The sequence below is a fragment of the Aquarana catesbeiana genome, linkage group LG03 (genome assembly GCF_042186555.1).
Source record: "Aquarana catesbeiana isolate 2022-GZ linkage group LG03, ASM4218655v1, whole genome shotgun sequence".
Taxonomy (NCBI): Eukaryota; Metazoa; Chordata; class Amphibia; order Anura; family Ranidae; genus Aquarana; species Aquarana catesbeiana.
Window position 1 is genome coordinate 210,563,488 of NC_133326.1, and position 22,028 is coordinate 210,585,515.

The 22,028-nt window shown below is 41.4% G+C and overlaps 1 protein-coding gene across 2 annotated transcripts in view; it reads right to left on the reverse strand.

Annotated features, from left to right (window-relative positions):
• Nucleotides 1-22,028, reverse strand: part of IL17REL (interleukin 17 receptor E like) — a 190,558-nt gene that overhangs the window by 153,296 nt on the left and 15,234 nt on the right. For both annotated transcript variants that reach the window (XM_073619733.1, XM_073619732.1), the window contains exon 2: nt 3,607-3,634. In XM_073619733.1, coding sequence (XP_073475834.1) covers nt 3,607-3,634 — 28 coding nt within the window. The remainder of the gene's footprint in view (nt 1-3,606; nt 3,635-22,028) is intronic.

The following is a 22,028-nucleotide window of genomic DNA, read 5'->3' on the forward strand; positions in this document are numbered from 1 at the left end:
GCCTATCACAGTCTCGGAGGCCATGGAATGCCCAGGTGGCACAAAACCACCCCAAATGACCCCATTTTGGAAAGTAGACACCCAAAGCTATTTGCTGAGCGGTATAGTGAGTATTTTGCAGACCTCACTTTTTGTCACAAAGTTTTGAAAATTAAAAAAAGAAAAAAAAAATTTTTTTTTTTGTCTTTCTTCATTTTCAAAAACAAATGAGAGCTGCAAAATACTCACCATGCCTCTCAGCAAATAGCTTGGGGTGTCTACTTTCCAAAATGGGGTCATTTGGGGGGGGTTTGTGCCACCTGGGCATTCCATGACCTCCGAAACTGTGATAGGCAGTGAAGAGTGAAATCAAAAATGTACACCCTTAGAAATCCTGAAGGCGGTGACTGGTTTTCGGGGGCCCGTACGCGGCTAGGCTCCTAAAAAGTCCCACACATGTGGTATCCCCGTACTCAAGAGAAGCAGCAGAATGTATTTTGGGGTGCAATTCCACATATGCCCATGACCTGTGTGAGCAATATATCATTTAGTGACAACTTTGTGCAAAAAAAAAATAAATAAATAAATAAATTGTCACTTTCCCGCAACTTGTGTCAAAATATAAAATATTCCATGGACTCAACATGCCTCTCAGCAAATAGCTTGGGGTGTCTACTTTCCAAAATGGGGTCATTTGGGGGGGGTTTGTGCCATCTGGGCATTTTATGGCCTTCAAAACTGTGATAGGTAGTGAGGAGTAAAATCAAAAATGTACGCCCTTAGAAATCCTGAAGGCAGTGATTGGTTTTCGGGGCCCCGTATGCGGCTAGGCTCCCAAAAAGTCCCACACATGTGGTATCCCCATACTCAGGAGAAGCAGCTAAATGTATTTTGGGGTGCAATTCCACATATGCCCATGGCCTGTGTGAGCAATATATCATTTAGTGACAACTTTTTGTAATTTTTTTTTTTTGTCATTATTCAATCACTTGGGACAAAAAAAATGAATATTCAATGGGCTCAACATGCCTCTCAGCAATTTCCTTGGGGTGTCTACTTTCCAAAATGGGGTCATTTGGGGGGGTTTTGTACTGCCCTGCCATTTTAGCACCTCAAGAAACGACATAGGCATTCATAAATTAAAGGCTGTGTAAATTCCAGAAAATGTACCCTAGTTTGTAGGCGCTATAACTTTTGCGCAAACCAATAAATATACACTTATTGACATTTTTTTTACCAAAGACACCTAAATGTATGACTAAAATTGAGTTTATTGGATTTTTTTTAGAACAAAAAGTAGAAAATATCATTTTTTTTCAAAATTTTCGGTCTTTTTCCGTGTATAGCGCAAAAAATAAAAACGGCAGAGGTGATCAAATACCATCAAAAGAAAGCTCTATTTGTGGGAAGAAAAGGACGCAAATTTCGTTTGGGTACAGCATTGCATGACCGCGCAATTAGCAGTTAAAGCGACGCAGTGCCAAATTGGAAAAAGTGCTCTGGTCAGGAAGGGGGTAAATCCTTCCGGGGCTGAAGTGGTTAAATTCACAAGAAGTGACATCGGATAAATAACAGTGAAAATTCATGAAATATGACATCAAATAAATAAATAAACAAATCCAAATGAAGGTGAATAAATCCAAAAATAGTCTAAAAATGCATCAAGATAAAAAAATCATTACCCTTTGATAAAGTCACATGGGCGGTGACGATACACATCAGGGAAGAGTCAGATGTCATCACTTCTGGCCGCGGCCGAGACCGGAAGTACTGGGATCTGTGCTGTTCATTTTATGCTGTATATGTAAGTTACTATGTTGTTTTGAATAAACCTGTTTTGAATACTGCACAATGGGGATACTCCTTTCTATTGCATACCTCCACCCAATTTGCCGAACTTGAGGCCTTCCATTTGGAGATTTGCCAGACCTGTGACGATCGGAGGAGACTGATCGATTGATGGTGTTTCATCCACTTCCTGATTGCAGGCTCGACTTGACCCTAGGGGTCTTTGCTAGAGGTGAGAGGCTGGGGGAAACGTGTGGCGCACCACGGAGTGCGGTTATTAAGAGGAATCTGTCACCTATCATCGTTTGCACTTGCACTTTTTTTAACTATTTTTTTGCACAAACTGTTTTATGAAGACTCACTTTGTTCACGTTGGAACTGTATTACATTAATTGGATTGACTTGTGGCTATTTGTATAGCGTTTCTGCACTTTTTTTGTACCTTATGCAATTTTTGTTATTGCATGCGACTTTTTTTATCTCATGCGATTTTTTGATTTTTTTTTAAATTTGTGATTTTTTTTTTATCTTGATGCACTTTTAGACTATTTTTGGATTTTTTCACCTTCATTTGGATTTGTTTATTTATTTATTTGATGTCATATTTCATGAATTTTCACTGTTATTTATCCGATGTCACTTCTTATGAATTTAATGGATGTTTAGTCACTTTATTTATGTGATTTTGCCCTTTACGCATATGCACTTTACTTGAAGAATTGGATTATATTTATTTCATCACATTTATGCACTTTGAGTTAGTGCCACATATCTCTATTTACCTTATACATAAAGCTGAACATTGTAAGTTCCCCTGCCAGTGGTAAATGGTTTATCTCAACTCTCTAACTCCTATTTCTGCAGGGCGACTTTTTCATTTGAAAAAACAAAAGACTTACTGGTTTGGGTCACTGGTTCGAATCCCAAACATGACACTACCTGCCTGGAGTTTGCATGTTCTCCCTGTGCCTGCGTGGGTTTCCTCCGGGTACTCCGGTTTCCTCCCACACTCCAAAGACATGCTGGTAGGTTAATTGGCTTCTGTCCAAAATTGGCCCTAGTATATGAATCTAAGTTTGGGACCTTGGATTGTGGACTTCGTGAGGGTAGGGACCGATGTGAGTGTGCAATGTATGTGTGGAGCGCTGTGTAAATTGATGGCGCTATATGGGTACCTTAAATAAATATTAATATAATAGATGAGTATCTTAATGAGACACAATGCACGGGGATAGGGACAATTGTAGACACTCACTCAGGATGGACTGGTGTCTTTATTCAACCTTACTATGTAATAAATGTTTGCTTTTGGGTTTAATACCACTTTAATAAATTTCAGCATACAAATTACATTCATTTAACCACATCTCTGCAGACCTACAGACCAATACTAGCCTGTTCCAATAAAGTTTTACATAATCGTCAGGATTACATCATAAGGTGCGTGTGTTTTATTACAATATAAACATTACAAATCACTCTCCATCACCTTACTTATCGTATTGCAGAACAGTCATGATAAAGGGATAGGAACAAACTTTGACGTAGAGAGACTAGAAACAACTGATCACATGAGAAAAGTAAATAGCCCAGGGAGTTCCCTTCCATTTACTGCATATTTGTATCCTTTTGAATAAATCCGTCAAAGCCAGCACATTCTATTTATAAACTAGCAAAAGACTACTATATATAGATGCACAGTGCTCATGTGGCATGTTTATCTAGATAAGGGTAATTATATTCAATTACTTATTTTTTTTTTCCACATGGCCTGATAGTAGTATGTTGTTACATAAATCAAAGATAAAAAAACTGTTGAACTCCAAAGATAATACTTACCGGGTTGTTTTCTTTCGCATTGAACACCCTAAAATGAAAATATTTTAATTTATGTTACTTTTGGATTTCAACACATGTGCGTCTGCATGCAGAAAATGTCATAAAGAGTTCCAAGAAATATTTAATTAGGCACACATAATATACCTTGATTATAAAAAAAATCTAAAGAATGAAACAGCAATGTCAAACTGTTATTAATTACTAATCTAAGGAAACATAACGTTAAATAAATAAAACAAAATAAGGGACCGCAAAAGCTGTTTTTTGGTTCTTCTCTTTCTTCATGTGTGTTGGTTCTCTTTTACAGTCTGAAGAATAACGATAGTGAACACCGCGCATACTAAATGTATCTTATGGTTATTTGGCCATTTCAATGGCCTTCAATGTGTTTTTTTTTCTTGTTATTATGCTTAAACATTTTTCTTCTTCTATTTTGGAGTAGTATACATGATCGCTGTTCTATAAACATCATATACATACAAACAATGCTCCTGAAGAAGCAGAGTACTGTCCGTGAAACATGTCGAGCATTTAAAATATGATTGCTACAGGGTGAACTGGTATTACTACTTCTCTCATTTATATCCCTTTTCTCAGATTTGACAGCGTTTTAAAATTGTATGTTTTAAATATGTTGTTGTAAAACGCAATACAATCTATCTTGTTTTATCAATATGTGTGTATCCCAAGTATTATGACACTATTAAAGTCCACTTCAGCCTCATAACCATTCACTTTGATAGTAAATGTGAAGTCAAAAAAAAGTTTTTCTTCATTTTAAATGAGTGGAGTTTGGTAAGGATTAGAACCACTGTCTGGGTTTTACTGCTATTTGGGATTCTGTTAAAACGCAACTAAACCCTCCTCTCCTTTTCAGCCAATGAAGGTGCCATCTTAACTTCTGTTTGACCTGCAACTGCCATGGTGCTGCACATGTGATCAGTTATGACACCAGCCATTTGATGGTTTGACAGATTGCGCAAGCAAATGTGACTGTTAGCATTCCCGGCCAATAATGTAACTGTTTTTTTAAATCATTAAATTGATGGGTTTAGTTGCGCATTAAACCAGACAGGATGAAGTTTGCATGAGGAGGCTTGAGGATACCTCCACAGCAAAGGTACACACTCTGTTACTGTTCCAAGTTTGTCTATCAGGATAGTGGGAGGGTGTCAGCCGCTTTTATCTGGGGATCTGTTCTTGAGTGGGCAATTTTTGTTTCTCCTAATATCAGCAGAGAGGAGCGAGAGGCCATGCTGGATGAAGGGTGGGACCGGGAGCTGCTTTAGTTACCTTTGCCAGTTAACTAGCAGATCATTGGTTGCTAGGCAGTCCTAGCAACCAATCATCAGCTTGGTAACATAAAAAGTTAACTAAAGCAGCTCCCGGTCCCGCCCTCCATTCAGCACCATGCAGCCTCTCCCTCCTCTGTGATGTACAGATGCTGTAAGGTAGAAGAGAGCTATCTACAGCTGTGTGTTGGGAGGGACTGGGGAAACGGCTATAGAGGGGCAGAGGACAGTACTAGGGGGATAGACACAGAGGATAGTGCTATGCAGGGGGGCAGAGGAAACTGCTATGGGGGGAGGCAGAGGACACTAATTGGGGGGTATGGGGCATAGGACATTGCTATGGGGTGGCAGAGGGCACTACAGGGTGGGGCAGAGGAAACTATTGTGGGGGGGTAGAAGGCTGCAGAGGACATTGCTGTGGGGGGCACTACAGAGGGGGGCAGAGGACACTACTGTGGGAGGGGGTGCAGAGGACACTGCTATAGGGGGGCAGAGGGCACTACAGTGGAGAGGAATGGAAGAGGACACTGCTATGGGGGGGGCAAAGGGCGCTAAAATGGGGGAGGGGGGCAGAGGACACGGCTTTGGGGAGGGGGCACAGGACACTACTTTTGGGGGGGGTCAGAAGACACTACCATATGTGTGTGTGGGGGGAAGGGGGTATAGTATATTACTAGGGGGGATGATGTGAAATGAGGCAGAGGACACTGCTGTGGAGTGGGGATGGCAGAGGGTACTACTGTGGTGGGGGTGAGTGATTTGAAGTGGGGCAGAAGACACTACTGTGACACACTATGGCTTGGTTCACAATGCAGCGATGCGGGAACCCTGCAAATCCAGTAGGGTTCCCGCATCGCATGTCTCCCGCCAGCGGTTCACACTGTCCTATGCGAACTGCTGGGAGTGTCAAAACAAAGTTAATGACACCCCCAGATTGATTCGCATATCGCAGTGCGAACTGTCAATTCAGACAGGAATTGGATTGCATGGGTGTGAACACCCATGTGATCAGATTCTAGTGCAGACCAAAGAAAGGGTCCTGCACAAGTTTGGTATGAATGCGATGCAAATTCAGCCATACAATCTGTATGGCTGAATTTGCATCGCACAGACATTGCATGTGATTTGCACAGCAGTGTGGTGCAAATCGCATGTGATGTCTGACATCGCAGCTGTGGGAACTGACCCTTGGTGTTTTTATTGAATGCTTTATTTTTATTTTTTAAAGGATGACGCCAACGCCCCAACCTCCCCTCCCATCGGGGATCTTTGATTTCCTAGATGTTGCCCAGGTAGATCTAAACCTCTGAAAGGTTGCCTACCCCTGATCTATACTCTCTAATTTGCATGAGCCGCACACTGTTTTTTACTGTGGGTGATTTACTAAAACTGGAGAATACAAAATCTGGTGCAGCTCTGCATAGAAACCAATCAGCTTCCAGTTTTTCTTTTTGCCAAAGCTTAATTGAACAAGCTGAAGTTGGATTGGATTGGCTACCATGCACAGCTGCACCAGATTCTAAATGCTCCAGTTTTAGTAAATCTCCTCCTCTGTGTTTTGTTTTTGGCTTGACATACATACACTTTAACATAAAGCTATGCTATCAGTTTTAGGCCCCTTTCACACATGCGGACTGTTCATTCTATCAGTTCAGTCATGTCAAAATGGATGAAGTAATCATCGTTTTTTTGTCAGCGGGTCTTGTTTTTCGTCAAGTTTTTTATACATCCACTACCAATGCAAAAACAGATGGAAAACAGACCAGTTTACATACATTTTTCGGCCGATCCGTTTTTTTTTAACGGAAGAAAAATAGAGCTTTGATCCGTTAAAAAAAACGGATGTTGGCGGATGAGTATGTAAACTGCAGTAAATGAATGATCATCCATTTACATCCGTTTTTCCATACAGATGCATCGATGTCCGTTTTTCATCCGCCAACGGATGAATGAAAAACAGACATATGGTCTGCATGTGTGAAAGGGACCTTACTGTGTTAGATAAATAAAGAGTAATAGAAATGCTGACATTCTTGCTTTTTCTGGATAACATCCTGCTCTAGGTTCTCTTTAGTGCTAGCTACATGTCTGCAGACTGGGAAGATTAGTAGAGAATGGGGTTGATTTACTAAAGGCAAATAGGCTGTTCACTTTGAAAGAGAATTTTCTGCTAAATTTCATCGTCCAATCATTTGCAAGCACGAATGACAGAGGCTAAGATGGCAGTTTTCTTGGCTGTAAACAATATAAGGGTTTAGTTCCACTTTAAGTGATAACTTTTTTTCTTTAAGGAACAGTTAAAAAAAAAAAAGTAGAATTTTTAAAGTACTTTGTCATAAATTGTCAGTGACAATTTTTTCCCAAGTACCACACTGATGTCAAGCTTTACGTAAGCAGTCCCCTTACTATGCAGCTACAAGGAAATGTGCCTTTAGGAAACAGAGAGTGCTATTTGTTCCAGTTAATCTTGGCTTCCCCATTTCCTTGTTCTGGCTCGTGGCCACTGTTAATCATGTTTTCAGTAAAACAATGTAACAAAAGTATATGCTGAAAGGAATACTTTTTTATGCTGTATTTCCTCTAGCAGGATAGTACAGTTTGTCGTGCATTACATAAAGAATAATTCTAAAGGATAGTTTTTATCTGAGTCAAGCAAAGATTAATTCATAAAGTTAGTTTAAAAGAATAATTTATTTATCTCTGTATAAGGGTTTTAGTACATGATATAATTAAATTTATCTACTTTGGTATGAGCTGTGTAGCTGGCAATCCACTAACTGATGTATTAAAAATATTTAAAAAAAAACAGATTATGAGATATGATGTTGATTTGTATATGACTTTATTGGAAGTTATACTTTTTGTCATTCCAGAGTTACACAAACCTAAAATTAGGAATCCAGACAATGGGGCCCAATGATGTTTAAAACACAATACATTTGAGTACTTTAATTGTTTTGGGATTGCTTTACTAAAGGCAAATAGACTGTGAATTTTGCTAGTGCAGTTGTATTCACTTTCTGAGAGCTTAGTGAAAGTGGTGAACCTTTACGTTATAAAGAATGTCCAATTTGATGCAACAAAAATAATAAAAAACAACATTTTTTGTTTGCAAGTGTTTGGATGATGGAAATCAGCAGAGCTTTACCACATTTATTAAGCTTTGGGGACAATTAGTGCAACTGCACTTGAAAAGTGTACAGTCTATTATCACTCAGTGCCATCTACTGATACCACAGCTACTCTGTAAAAACACTGTTAGTAATGAAAACAAAAAGTTTTTATTTAGTAATAGGATTCTTGTTTTTCTTTTCTAGAAGAAGAAAGGTGAGAGCTGGCAACTAATCTCAACGGTCACCAGTACAAAAAGGCTAACTCTGCCCATCGAGACACCAACCGCAAAAAAAAAAAAAACCAACCCACCCACCCAAAGTTTACACCCTTTTAATTTTTAACCAAAACTATTAAAAGTTACTTTGAATATGCATTAACAAGCAATACCAAACTTATAGAATAAAATGTTTCCACAACAAACACACTACCAGTTTAAATTAGGGAAGCAACTTCTGACAAGTTTGGCATGTTGTAAGATACCTGCCCACATTTTTTGGATGCTGGATACATATATATGTAGCGGTCACCTACTTTCATGTAGATGAGTTTTTGTGTTTAAATGACAAAGTACGGTTTCAGGTAAATTTAGGCAGGCTTGCATTATTATACCAGGCCTGGTTGTTTATTTTGGGAACTGGGAGTGTCAGTGTAGTGCAGGGTGTGGCCACCTGTGCTTGGACCCAGAGATGCCTCCTCTTGCTTTCAGTGGAAATGGTTCTGGAAGAGAGGTTGGACTTGGGATCTGAGCGACAGGCAGCTTGTGTGTGAGTTCTGGCCAATAATTAATTTGTTTGGCAGGAGGCGGGACTCTCATAAAAAGCTGGGGTCACATGCTGCTGGGCAGTTCCAGAGAAGGAGAGATCAGAGAGAGAGGCCCCCTGCGGGGAGCCAAGCAGAGCCCCCCCTACGGGGAAGGAGGGGGGACCAGGCCACAAGGAGGAGAGGAGTTGGTGACACCGCACAGCATGTAGTCGCTGGTGTCGTTGGATACCCCTGCAGGAAAGGGAGCATGCCAGACTGGAGAGAAGGGATGGAGAAACCATTACAAAAGAAGTAGCAACTAAGTGGAAGACAACTGGGCGATTGTTCGTGAGTGGAACATGGACTGTTGATCAAGTGAGTGAAAGCCCAGGGGAAGGGTACTACCAGAGGCTGAGGGATGTTGGTACGCAAGTCAGTGAGACAGGTGGTGATGGCCTGTGACTTTGGGTTCAACAATGCCCCGAGATTCCAATCAGTCAGGCGGGAGGAATTATTCAGAGTAATCTCTTCCTTAGCTCAACTTGGAAGTACTGTACAGATGGGAAGTAGCGGTCAAAAGACGGCGGTAGAGCTCTGAGCACAAATAGAGATACAGGTTGTTCTAAAAAGGCCTATGAGTGAAGAAGTTATTCAGAGTGACTCTTTACTATGTATCCTCTAGTAAATCTACACAAGTCTATATGCAAAGAGTTATTCAGGGTGGCTCTTTGCTATTCATTTCATTGTTCTCAAGGACCGGACTACTCTTGTCTTTCCGTAAGAAAAGTTATTCAGAGTGACTTTTCATAGTCCACATTGTTCTAAGTCTTTGCATGAGAAGGCAAAGGAAAGATTATAAAGCAGCAAAAGAGCATCTCAGAAAACTCTTCTCATATCCCAGCTCATGTTACACCAATAAAAGCAAGAGAAAACTACAATATGGACTGTTTCTATTTCTATGGGCTGCGATGGGCTAGATGGTAAATATGATTTACGGATAGAATACACAAATTGCAGCTCCTTTGGGGGTAGTGCGCTACATGGAGGTCCCACCGAGATATCTGTTTTATATTTGACTACTAGCCATCTCCCATAGCAACAGAGTCTGCATTTCAGTAACTGTTGCCAAGATAGTCTGCAGTATAATAGTGCCTGCCACCAGGTGTCGCTGGGGAGGACTTTGAAAATGTGCAGCTACAGTTCCTTGCGTGCTGAAACAACAAGTAGGGGGTGGAGCCACGCCCCAGAGGAAAAGTTTGTCAGCATTCAGTGTGCCACGCGCCAGACCGAAAAGGCGGAGGAAGATGGCGGAAGGTATTGGGAGTACACCCGTCATGCAGCGGTTACCTGAGTTGCAGGACCGAGTTCTGATCGATACTGGTGTTCGTTTGGAGCTCACCGGAGGACTGGCACTAGGAGTGATTGATGGAGTAGAGAGACTTTGCATGTTGTATCCCGGATGTCGGAGGCCTACGGTTGGAGTCGCTGCCTGGGCTCGGTGTGGGCATTGCAGTGTTCAGCTAACATGACTGGGAACCGTTCAACAGGAAGCTCGGTACTATTCCACCAGTCTTACAACCGAACTTTGTCTGCCGCAGATGCAGGTGACTCGGAAGGCCGAAGAGGGTCGTATGTGGCCTGCTGCAGCAGTGGAGGAGCTCCCATCTGATTCGGCTGAATCAGAGCCACCGGTGGATCAGGTAGGATCTAATGGGGGAGCCCGTAGCCTGGCTGGGGACCCAGGGACTGCCGGAGTTAGTGGACAGTCTTTGGAGGAAACCCCTGAGGAGCCGGCTAGCAATAAGTCCTTTGTTATACCTGTCCGGAAGGAGCCTAGTTTACAGGAAGGGGATCCCTCAGGTGAGCCGGACAGGGTGAATGGAGGCCGGACTGTAGATTGGGGGTCACCGCAAGTCCTGGAGAAATATGGATCTATGGACAATTTATTTGAGTGGTCATCCCCTGAAGAGGCTGAATCTAGTGACGAGGAAGAATGGTTCTTGGAGAGTTCTACCTCAGTGGAAGCTTCTACGGGAGTGTCAGAGAAATCACTCAGCACATCTAAAACCCCAGTACCCCCTTTCAATGTCTCAGCTATTGTCCTTCCTACCAGGGCAGCCACGTACCAACAGTGGGTCAGTAGAGCTTCTGACTCAGGCGTTTTGCCTGGCCGAGGAAAGGCTAAAGATTTACCTAGACTTTCGAGGTTTCAGAGGGGAGTTCAAAGGAAAGTTGCTCAGGAGTGGAGCTTGGATTACCCTTATGTTCCTGAGTGAATCATGGAGATTGTTGAAAATTCACGGGAAGCGTGGGAAGAGGACCTTGTTTGGGACTATCTTCATGTTCCTAAACCTAAGCGGACACCTGATAGTGAAGTCTGGGTCCGATTCAAAGACATTCACCATGAATGGAGACTAGGGAGAGCAATTCACAAAGACAAAGTGTTGGTGGTAAAGGCAGGACAAAACACCCACAATTACTCCATCTCAGTGAGAGGACAAGGGGACAATCGCAAAAGGTTACCTGACCCAAGGTATTACTTGTAAGCAGGACTGCTGGAGAGGTAGTCACAAGTGTGCTTTAATACCCATATTGACTGCAGGACGGCAGATGGGTTAGGGTGGGTTTTCCCAAAAATTGTTCAGCAGGAGACTCACATTCAGGGTGCCTAACAAGGACAAAGTTATGGACACTAGAATGTGCTGTTTCTGCTAAATCCCTTTGCCACAAGTACTTTTAAAAAAAGGACTCCTGTTTAGGTTCCAAACAGAAAGTTTATTTGCCAATGGGCAGATGTATTCATTTGCTGAGCATGTCTGTTTAGGGTGCGCTCTGCAGGAAGTCAGTTAGACTCCTTTTGAGGGAGCGATGATCCTGACAGAAACATACATGCCATAAAAGGAAAAATTTGTATATTTGATTGATTACCCAATAGAGGATGATAACCCCCTCTGTTTGGTAATGTGTAGTTAGTAGAAGTTAGAAATATTTTGTGTCTTCTTTTAGGTGAATTGAAGATGTGACGGCTGTCTATCTTACAGATGAAGGCCTATGGTAAGCAGAGTATTCCTCCTTCGGGAGCAATGGTCTGATTCTGCTTGTACGGAATGTTAGCTGTAGGGATTTACAGTTAGGCCATGTAAATTGTATAAGAAAAAATGTTGTGTACAGTGATACTGATGTTGTTCCTGTTTCAAGTTTATTTCCTTTTTCCCCATTCCATTTGATGTAATGAGATGCTCTTTCCTCCTTGAACTTAAGGAGGTACTCTAAATTAATTCCCCACAACTGGGGACAGTTGTGATTTAAGTGGGGGGTGTATGTAGCGGTCACCTACTTTCATGTGGGTGAGTTTTGTGTTTAAATGACAAAGTACGGTTTCAGGTAAATTTAGGCAGGCTTGCATTATTATACCAGGCCTGGTTGTTTATTTTGGGAACTGGGAGTGTCAGTGTAGTGCAGGGTGTGGCCACCTGTGTTTGGACCCAGAGAAGCGTCCTCTTGCTTTCAGTGGAAATGGTTCTGGAAGAGAGGTTGGACTTGGGATCTGAGTGACAGGCAGCTTGTGTGTGAGTTCTGGCCAATCATTAATTTGTTTGGCAGGAGGCAGGACTCTCATAAAAAGCTGGGGTCACATGCTGCTAGGGAGTTCCGGAGAAGGAGAGATCAGAGTGAGAGGCCCCCTGCGGGGAGCCAAGCAGAGGAGGAGGGGGGGACCAGGCCACACGGAGGACAGGAGTTGGTGACACCGCACAGCATGTAGTCGCTGGTGTCGTTGGACGCCCCTGCGGGGAAGGGAGCATGCCAAACTGGAGAGAAGGGATGGAGAAACCATTACAGAAGAAGTAGCAACTAAGTGGAAGAGAACTGGGCGATTGATTGTTTGTGAGTGGAACATGGACTGTTGATCAAGTGAATGAAAGCCCAGGGGAAGGGTACTACCAGAGGCTGAGGGATGTTGGTACGCAAGTCAATGAGACAGGTGGTGATGGCCTGTGACTTTGGGTTCAACAATGCCCCGAGATTCCAATCAGTCAGGCGGGAGGAATTATTCAGAGTAATCTCTTCCTTAGCTCAACTTGGAGGTACTGTACAGACGGGAAGTAGCGGTCAAAAGGTGGCGGTAGAGCTCAGAGCACAAATAGAGATACAGGTTGTTCTAAAAAGGCCTATGGGTGAAGAAGTTTTTCAGAGTGACTTTTCATAGTCCGCATTGTTCTAAGTCTTTGCATGAGAAGGCAAAGGAAAAATTATAAAGCAGCAAAAGAGCATCTCAGAAAACTCTTCTCCTATCCCAGTTCATGTTACACCAATAAAAGCAAGAGAAAACTACAATATGGACTGTTTCTATTTCTATGGGCTGCGATGGGCTAGATGGTAAATATGATTTACGGATAGAATACACAAATTTCAGCTCCTTCGGGGGTAGTGCGCTACATATATATATATATATATACATATATATATATACACAGTAAATGTTAGATCAAAATAATTGATATCAAATTTGAATATGAAACAGAAGAATCCTGTGCAGAGAGATGGAAAATTACATATGAGAAAGTTAGTCTGAAGGTTAGTGCTAGGGTCAAGAGAAGGGTTAGTATGTAACAGGCCTTAGGTTGTGAACAAGGTTGTGACTGTGGGGTTGATTTGCTAAAACTGGAGAGTGCAAAATCTGGTGCAGCTCTGCATAGAAACCAATCAGCTTCCAGTTTTTTTGTAAGCTTAATTGAACAAGCTGAAGTTAGAAGCTGATTGGCTACCATGCACAGCTGCACCAGATTTTGCTCTCTCCAGTTTCAGTAAATGAACCCCTATATGTCATGGGGACCCATTGCAAGACCATTAGGAGGCTTCCTGCCCCTCTAATCTCCATCTCAAATGCCAACAGATATAACTAACTTCATAAATCACTGTGTAGCCAGACAGGTCTGGCTCCCTGTGCTTCTGGGCCTCCTAGCAGTTGCATGGTCTTCTATGGCTATAGTAACACCCTTTGTTTGGAAACACTCTTTGCATTAAAAACTAAAATACTAATTTAATGTCGTTGAAAGCTAATCTATCATTGGAAACTTACTGCTAATTCATGATTGCTTTTATGGCCCAGCACCACCATAAAATGTATTTTTGGAGCAAAGGGACTTAGTATGACTTGAATTGCATGGTCAGAATTTATTCATAAGAATCATGGTTTGAAAGCAAATAATCATTTCCATCAAATGTCTTGCCAGTTTGAGCATAAATGCTTCACATAGCCAATTTACAAACAGCAATACAGAGTGTATGCATTTACCAAGTCTGGAGGCCTGAACATAATTCTTAAGCCTCGTATACAGGATCAGATTTTCCGACTGGAAATGTGTGATGACAGGCTATTGGCGGAAAATCCGACCATTTGTATGCTCCATTAGACAATTGTTGTCGGATTTTTTGCAGACAAATATTGAATAGCAGGTTTGAAAGTTTTCCGCGGACAAATGTCTGTTTTCGGATTTTCCGAGCGTGTGTATACAAGTCTGTCGGACAAAAGTCCAAAGTACAAACATGCATGCTCAGAAGCAAAGACGAGCCAGAATCGGTTGGTCTTGTAAACTAGCGATCGTAATGGAGAATTAACATTCGTGATGCGGCTAATTATGAAATCTCAAAATGCAGTGTACAATTCTCTTCTTCTTTAATGGGATCATAATGAAGCTGCTTTGCTGGGGATACTGATGGAGTTATGGCAAACTAATTTTCAAAGGCTTTTTTTTCCTAGTGATATCAAGAATAATATTATTATTCTTTTTTTTTTTTATTTGGGCAAGTTACCGCAACACCATTATCCCGTGGTTTTTAAGATCAAAGATACAACTATGTTGGTGTCCCTTGTCAATTTTACATTGTATTTTTTTAAATGTAACTGCCTACTCCCAAACTGTCATTTGAAGTAAAACACATAGCCAAGTATTATTCTACACAATTTTTTTATTGTGCATTAAAAAATGGAAAATAAATAAAATTAGACATGCTATCTGCCAATATAACTTAACCAAAAAGTGCATTCTATGCATACAAAAATATAGAAAATATACCAAATCAAATCATTATCATCATTAAATCATTATTATTCAACCAAAAAATAAAATAAAATAAATAAAAGCCTCATGCATGTGTCCTGCTTCCTAATATAGGGGATCACCAATGCCAAGAGTTGGTGAAAGCAGGGATCCGTCATCCGGAGATAATTCCGAAAATCATCTGGATTATTCTCCTCGAGCTCCCGCAGCAAAGGCATATTACATAATTGGTCACGATTAATAAAGCAACCAATTTTTGGTACAAGAACTCCTCCTCCTCCCCCTGTTCCTGGACTGGACTTGGGTCAAAGCAAGGCCCAAGGCCAATAATAAATAACATGTTATCTCCTCCGATTCCGCAACATGTCTGGTTGACGAACGGCCATTCAAAAACTAACTGAAAAGCAGGAAATGAAAAGCACGAACTGAAAAGCATGAAATGAAAAGCGTGAACTGAAAAGCATGGAATGAAAAGCGCAAAATGAAAACGCGAATCAACACTCACCAAACTTCTACTAACACGAAATTAGCAGAAGGAGCCCAAAGGGTGGCGCTAAAGGGCTGAAAACCCACATAGTACGTCAGTACGTTCGTGTTTGTTGGCCGACAATTCCTTGCCGTTTGTATGCAAGACAAAATCCAGGCACACGCCTTCGGACATAAGTCAGACATAAGTCAGAGGTTTTGTCTGCGGAAAATTCGATCATGTGTACAAGTGTCCAGTATTCTGATATATCCTAGAAACAAATTACCTTGGACAGTAAATATACTGTATAGGAATAGTACCTTTTTGTCAATGCCACGGGATAGTCAAAGTATCATAGAAGCGTTTTGTTTAATACACATTTTAACTGGATTTAAATCTTTTTCAAAACTGGCCACAAGATGGAAACTGTAGTTAATCAATCTTCAGATAATCCATTACTTCATATACGAGGTTTACTCTTTGTATTTATATACACTTCCCTCAGTCACAAATCAACGCTTAAAGCGGGATTCCAGCCAGGGAAACATTTTTTTTAAAGTCAGCAGCTACAAACACTGTAGCTACTGACTTTAAATAAGTACACTTACCTGTCCTGGGTGCCCGCGATGTTGGCCCCCCAAGGCCGACCCGCCCCTCAGCTCTCAGGTCCCGGCACCGCCATCCTAACGAAGGGAAACAGGCAGTGGAGCCTTGCGGCTTCACTGCCGGTTTCCTACTGCGCACGCGCGAGCGGCGCGGCGCTCTGTGAATGGCCCCGTGGTTTTCTGCAAACACACACAGTTCCCAGAAGGCAACGGGGCCACTCACCGAGGAACAGGACACGCCGCGGAATAGGAAGAGGCAGATTAGGAAGACTGCCTAGCAACAAGGTTTCAGGTAAGTTTAAATTTTTTTTTTTCCAATGTTTTTTTTTTTTTTTTTTTTAGGATTTTTGGTGAATTTTTTTTTTTCAGGGTGGCCCTCCACTTTAAGGGTAGTGAATGCCATGAATAAGGCTAATTCGAGGTTGGAGCTTGTTTATAGTTTTGTGCAATTTGACCTTAATATTGATGAATTGTGACACTGAGATGTTGTGGCTGTAAAATAAAGTAGACTAACATATAAGTAAGCTCCAAAATCTTTCAAAGACTTTCATGTCTTGTGTGTCATGAATTATTATTCAAAATAACTGCAGCGTTATAGTTAGAGTTAAAGTATGTGACAAACAGCTGGAGTAATTTTATGTGTGTGGCCGACCCCAAGAAAACAATCACAATCTAGCTTCTAATGTCTTTACTATGCTAGAAAAACAAATAGGTCAGATTAGTTGTCATGGACTGCTTTGATGTTTTGCATATGTTGGGAAACATTCAAAGGGACCATATCAATATTATCATCATCATTATTATTATTATTATTCATGATTTATATAGTGTCAACAGTTTGCACCGCGCTTTACAAAATAAAGAGAGGCGGTACAGTTACAATACAAGACAACAGAGCTAAGACAGTTCTTCTCAGAAGAGCTTACAATCTAAAAGAGAGAGGTAAGTGATACAAAAGGTAGTAACTGTCGAAGATAAGTTAATGGAGAAGGTGAAAGTTTTGTTTTTAGACGGAGGAGGGGCAATCTACCCCAAAGAGATACTTTTTCAGGGATCAGTTAAAAGTGGACAGAGTAAAAGACAGCCAGAGAGATCGGGGTAAGGAGCTCCGGAGGGTGGCAAAGGCTCTTGAGAAGTCCTGGAGGTGAGCATGGGAGGAGGTAATGTGGGAGCTAGAGAGAAGGTGGTCTGGGGAAGAGCAAAGAGAACAGTTTGAGTCATATTTTAAAATGAGGCGGGTAATGGAGCTCAGGGCGGAGTTGTGGATAACTTTGTATATTGTTAATATTGTTAATATTTTATATTTGTTTTACTTAAATTTTACCAATATTTACTTTTTTTCACATTTTCTTTGCAACATTATAATTCCTTCATAACAAATCTTTTTTTACAGCAGTAAAGTCTGATACAATTGGAAGGCTACTAATTTATTCAGTTCAGGTAGTTTTGTTTGCAAATAATTTTGCGCGTAGGGCCGAAGCTGTGTAATATTGTCACATGGCCCCTCCCAATATAATTCAAATCTGGTATGAAAATTGTGTACACAGTGAGATGGCGTTATCATTTAAAATGAAGTCTTCATTCTGCTATCTGTGTGGACAACAGCAAAGCAAGAAAGTGTGTAAGACCCATACATGAGGTGATCATTTATAATAGGCCATTGTCTCATTGGTAACAACTACTTTCCAGGTACTCCACGATCAGAGAACATATTCCCCTAAAAAGGGGTTCTTCAGGTTCAGTGAAGTATTTACGGATAACAGTCTAAGCCCGTAGCAAGTAGCTTACTAATATGTTTTTTGTCATCCAGTAAACCCTTCCTCTACCATCCTTATCGTAATGGCAATCATTTCCCTTTATCACATAGCTTCCTCCTGTACATATGGCTGACTTTTTCCTGATCGCTATACACTGGAAACCTCCTTATCTAGAAAGGTAAACAATGTCTTATAAATAAAGTCTAGGCAGCTTTTTGTCATTGCAATTCCTATATTGCTTGGTGAGTCACTGATATGGAACAAGCATTTGCATATCAGGTGTTAAAACAACTGATATTATCCTGCATGTCCTGGGTGATTGCTTCACTAATTTATTCACAGCTCTGAAGCTTGTATCTTAGAAAATAAGTCAGCAGTGGAAGCTGCCATATTCCTATCCTGAATATGATGAAGGCCTGGGATATAGAGATAGGTAGTACTATTAAGAAGGGGTACCATCATCCTACACCTACATGAAAGCGGCTGAAGATTCGGACGCAATCCAGGCAGGGAGGGGGCAGAGATGACTGAGCACCAGTCAGACCAGCCTCCTACTTTAGGGGAACACATGTCCTCCCCCCACCATCTCTTGATTCCCTCTTCCCCTCCTTCCCCCCTTCCCCTTTCCGTTCGTTACCTCTTTTGCCCTAACTTTTCTCTCTTCCCTTTTTCCTGGTGTAGTGGGAGACAATACCCTAATAAATAATACACATATACCTTTTATTTTATAATATTTATTTTCAGTGCCTGTTCACGTGTGTCTGCTTATTGGCCCCTGTGGGCCATTATGTCGCCGTGGGGGAGATCCTTTGGGCACCCCTTATCCTCGCTGTCCCTATTCACTTGTTCCTTCTGGTTAAGCAACTATGATACCCTTTCCTCTCCTATATCATGTTTTGGTATATATTATTTGGCTATATTATTATATTATATTTAGCTCCTCCTGAAGTAGCGTTTTTCACCAAGAAACATGTAGAGGACACAGTTGCATCCAAAGAGTAACCACATTTCATCAACGAATACCAGCTTGGAGTGTTAAGGAACTTTGAAATGTTTTGTTATGCCGTGTACACACGGGCGGACTTTTCGACCGGACTGGTCCGACGGGACGAATCCGTCGAACAATCTGACCGTGTGTGGGCTTCATCGGACCTGCAGCGGACTTTTTCGGTCGAAAATCAGACGGACTTTAGATGTGGAACATGTTTCAAATCTTTCTGACGGACTCGAGTCCGGTCGAAAAAACCGCTCGTCTGTATGCTAGTCCGACGGACGAAAACCGATGCTAGGGCAGCTATTGGCTGCTGGCTATCAATTTCCTTATTTTAGTCCGGTCGTACGTTATCACGTACGAATCCGTCGGACTTTGGTGTGATTGTGTGTAGGCAAGTCTGTTCATTCGAAAGTCCGTCAGAAGTCCGTCAAAAGTCCATCAAAAGTCAGTCGGAAAGACCGTCAGACCTTTGATGTCGAAAAGTCCGCCCGTGTTTACACGGCATACCTGATGTATTTTACAATTTTTGGGCATGCACTATATTGTCAAAGGTATTGGGACGCCTGCCTTTACACGCACATGAACTATATTGGCATCCCAGTCTTAGTCCGTAGGGTTCAATATTGAGTTGGCCCACCCTTTGCAGCTATAACAGCTTTTACTCTTCTGGGAAGGCTGTCCTCGAGGTTTAGGAGTGTGTCTATGAGAATGTTTGACCATTCTTCCAGAAGCGCATTTGTGAGGTCAGGTACTGATGTGGATGAGAAGGCCTGGCTCACAGTCTCCACTCTAATTCATCCCCAAGGGGTTCTATGGGGTTTAGGGGTTTGGGTCAAGACTCTGTGCAGGCCAGTCAAGTTCTTCCACCCCAAACTGTATTTTAAGTCAATGTCATTAGGGGGACCATTTTATAGGGGAGCAGGTGTGTGTGGTGATAAGAGGGTGCGTGTGTGTACATGTGTGTGTCACCCCCACAACTTCCAAACTGAATTTATATTTCCATCACTCTTCCCCTACATTTTTTGTGAGCTCTTTGACAAGTATCTGAAATATAGAAATCCTGCACCTTGGGTAACTCAGTACATCAAGTTTTTGTGTTTGTTTGGTTACACTAAAATGGTGTTTGCTGGTAAAAGGAGAACAGTCAAACAAGGGGAAGAAAAAAGGTGACATGCAAATGACATTGTGAAGCACAGAAGGTAAACATTTCTATTACAAGGAAGTGGTGTATAAGGAAATACAAAAATAGCTTGTGCTTCTTCCTTAATCACAGCTTTTAAAAGGCATGAAAGTGTATTGCAAAATACAATAAAGAACATCAGACAGACAGTTCTATAGACAATTGAATGGCTCAATTACCGTAGTATTTCAAACTAGTTCCTTTATTTGAAAATGTTAAGTATTGTTTGTAATGTAGAGGAAGACAACGTTAAAGATATTGATTCTTACGCAGTTCTATTATAATGGGTATAATACCCTTCTTGAGCAAACACTCTTATCTGTAAATTACTGTCATACTGTCTGTGGTTGTTATATAATTTTTTCCTTCATGGGTGATTTCCATTTAATGGATTCTACAGTGACTGCAATTAAACTTTATCTGTAGTGGGAAATACATCTTGCCTTGGGTTGTCTAGTAGCATGAGAACAAAAAAATGTGTGCCTATATAATTTGAAGCTGAACTCTATGCAAATACCAGACACAAATTAATTCACTTATGTAATTCTTAATATATCTTTAAATGTGTTTTTTTTTTTTTAATGCAAACAGTGTAAGTATCTGGATTTGACCTGGTATCAGCCTCTTGTAGCCCTTGTACAGCAGGGCTGGATTGTGAGAAGTGGGAGAAGGAGCAGTACAAGAAAAACAATTAGTTAATGTATCATAGTATTACAGTAGGTAAGGTTAAATAGCAACAATAGTCCATCCAGTTCAACCTGTGAAGGTGCATGTGTGTGTCAATGTCAGTAATCATTTTCCATATCCTTGCACGTTGTGTTCACTAAGATGCACGTCCAAGAGCCTTTTAAAAAAATCAATACTCCACGCTGACACCACCAATTGTGGAACAGTGTTCCACATCCTTATCGCCCTGACAGCGGAAAAACCCCCTGCGCAGCTTAAGGTTAAACAACTTCTCCTCCAATCTCATTGTGTGGCCCCGTGTCCTCTTACACTCACTGAGACTGAAAAGTTTTTTTCCTACGCTGGGATCATCATTGAGGTAATTATATACCGCTACCATATCTCCTCTCAAGCGTCTCTTCTCCATCCCGCATGCTGACAGAGGCACGCTGATAGGAAGAGATAGCAGAGTGACAGAGAGATAAGCTCATCGCCGTGTTGCGTCTTTCACTGCCCATTTATGGACTGAGGTGGATCCAGGAAGACTTGGGCTCGTAATAAGGTGGCATGCTGGCAATCAGATTGAGGTGACAGAAAAAATACTATAGAGAAGATTTTTGGATTGAGGGTGAATTTTGTAGACAAAAAAAGCTGTTTCTCATATTTTACCTTTTTTTCGGGCTATTATTATTATTATTGAACTGTGTGTCAAAATGTGCATTTGTATCTGTCCGAAGTTCAATATTAAAATGTCAGTGCATAGAGAATATCAATACTGCCTCATAACTGTAAGCAAAGTTAGGCAATGCTAAATCTTGCGACAGCTTCAAGAAGTTTCCTCACGAGGTATTATACTCTTACTACCGCATTTTCCGGCGTATAAGACGACCTCTTACACTTAAAAAAAATGGCGGGGGTCGTCTTATACGCCAGGTATAAAATGCAGCCGGCTGTATTTCAGCCCGCCGGATGTGTGGTAATACTGTATGTAGCTTCGGCTACATACAGTATACACCGCTGAGCCAAACCCAGTGAGCAATGTATTCTAATAATGAATACAGTTGTTCTTTTATTATCATAAATGAACAATGAGCACTTCAGGGCTGTGTCCACTGCTAATAAGCATACAAGGCACGAACAGCTCTATCACACAGCCCCAACAGTAGTGCTTGATTATTCATAATAGTAAAAGATCACTCAGTGATGCATAGCTGGCTTCACATTGCCCTGCTGCACTTTGGGAAAATGCAGCTTACCCACAGTTTTCATGCGGGTTAGCTGTGCTTTCCAATAGACTTCTATTATGTCCTGTTGTTTTGGGGTGCTTTCTGAACGTGCCCCAAAACTGCGGGACAAAATTGAGGTCTATGAGAAAGCGCAGCTAACCCACACAAAAACTGTGGGTTAGCTGCACATTAACCAAAGCGCAGCAGTGCAGTGTGACATCAATGTTACTATTATGAATGAGCAATCGGCAATGTCGCAACCAGTTCTGTGTATGAAACATCCAGAAACCATAGACCATCAATCAGCGCTGTGTGGCTA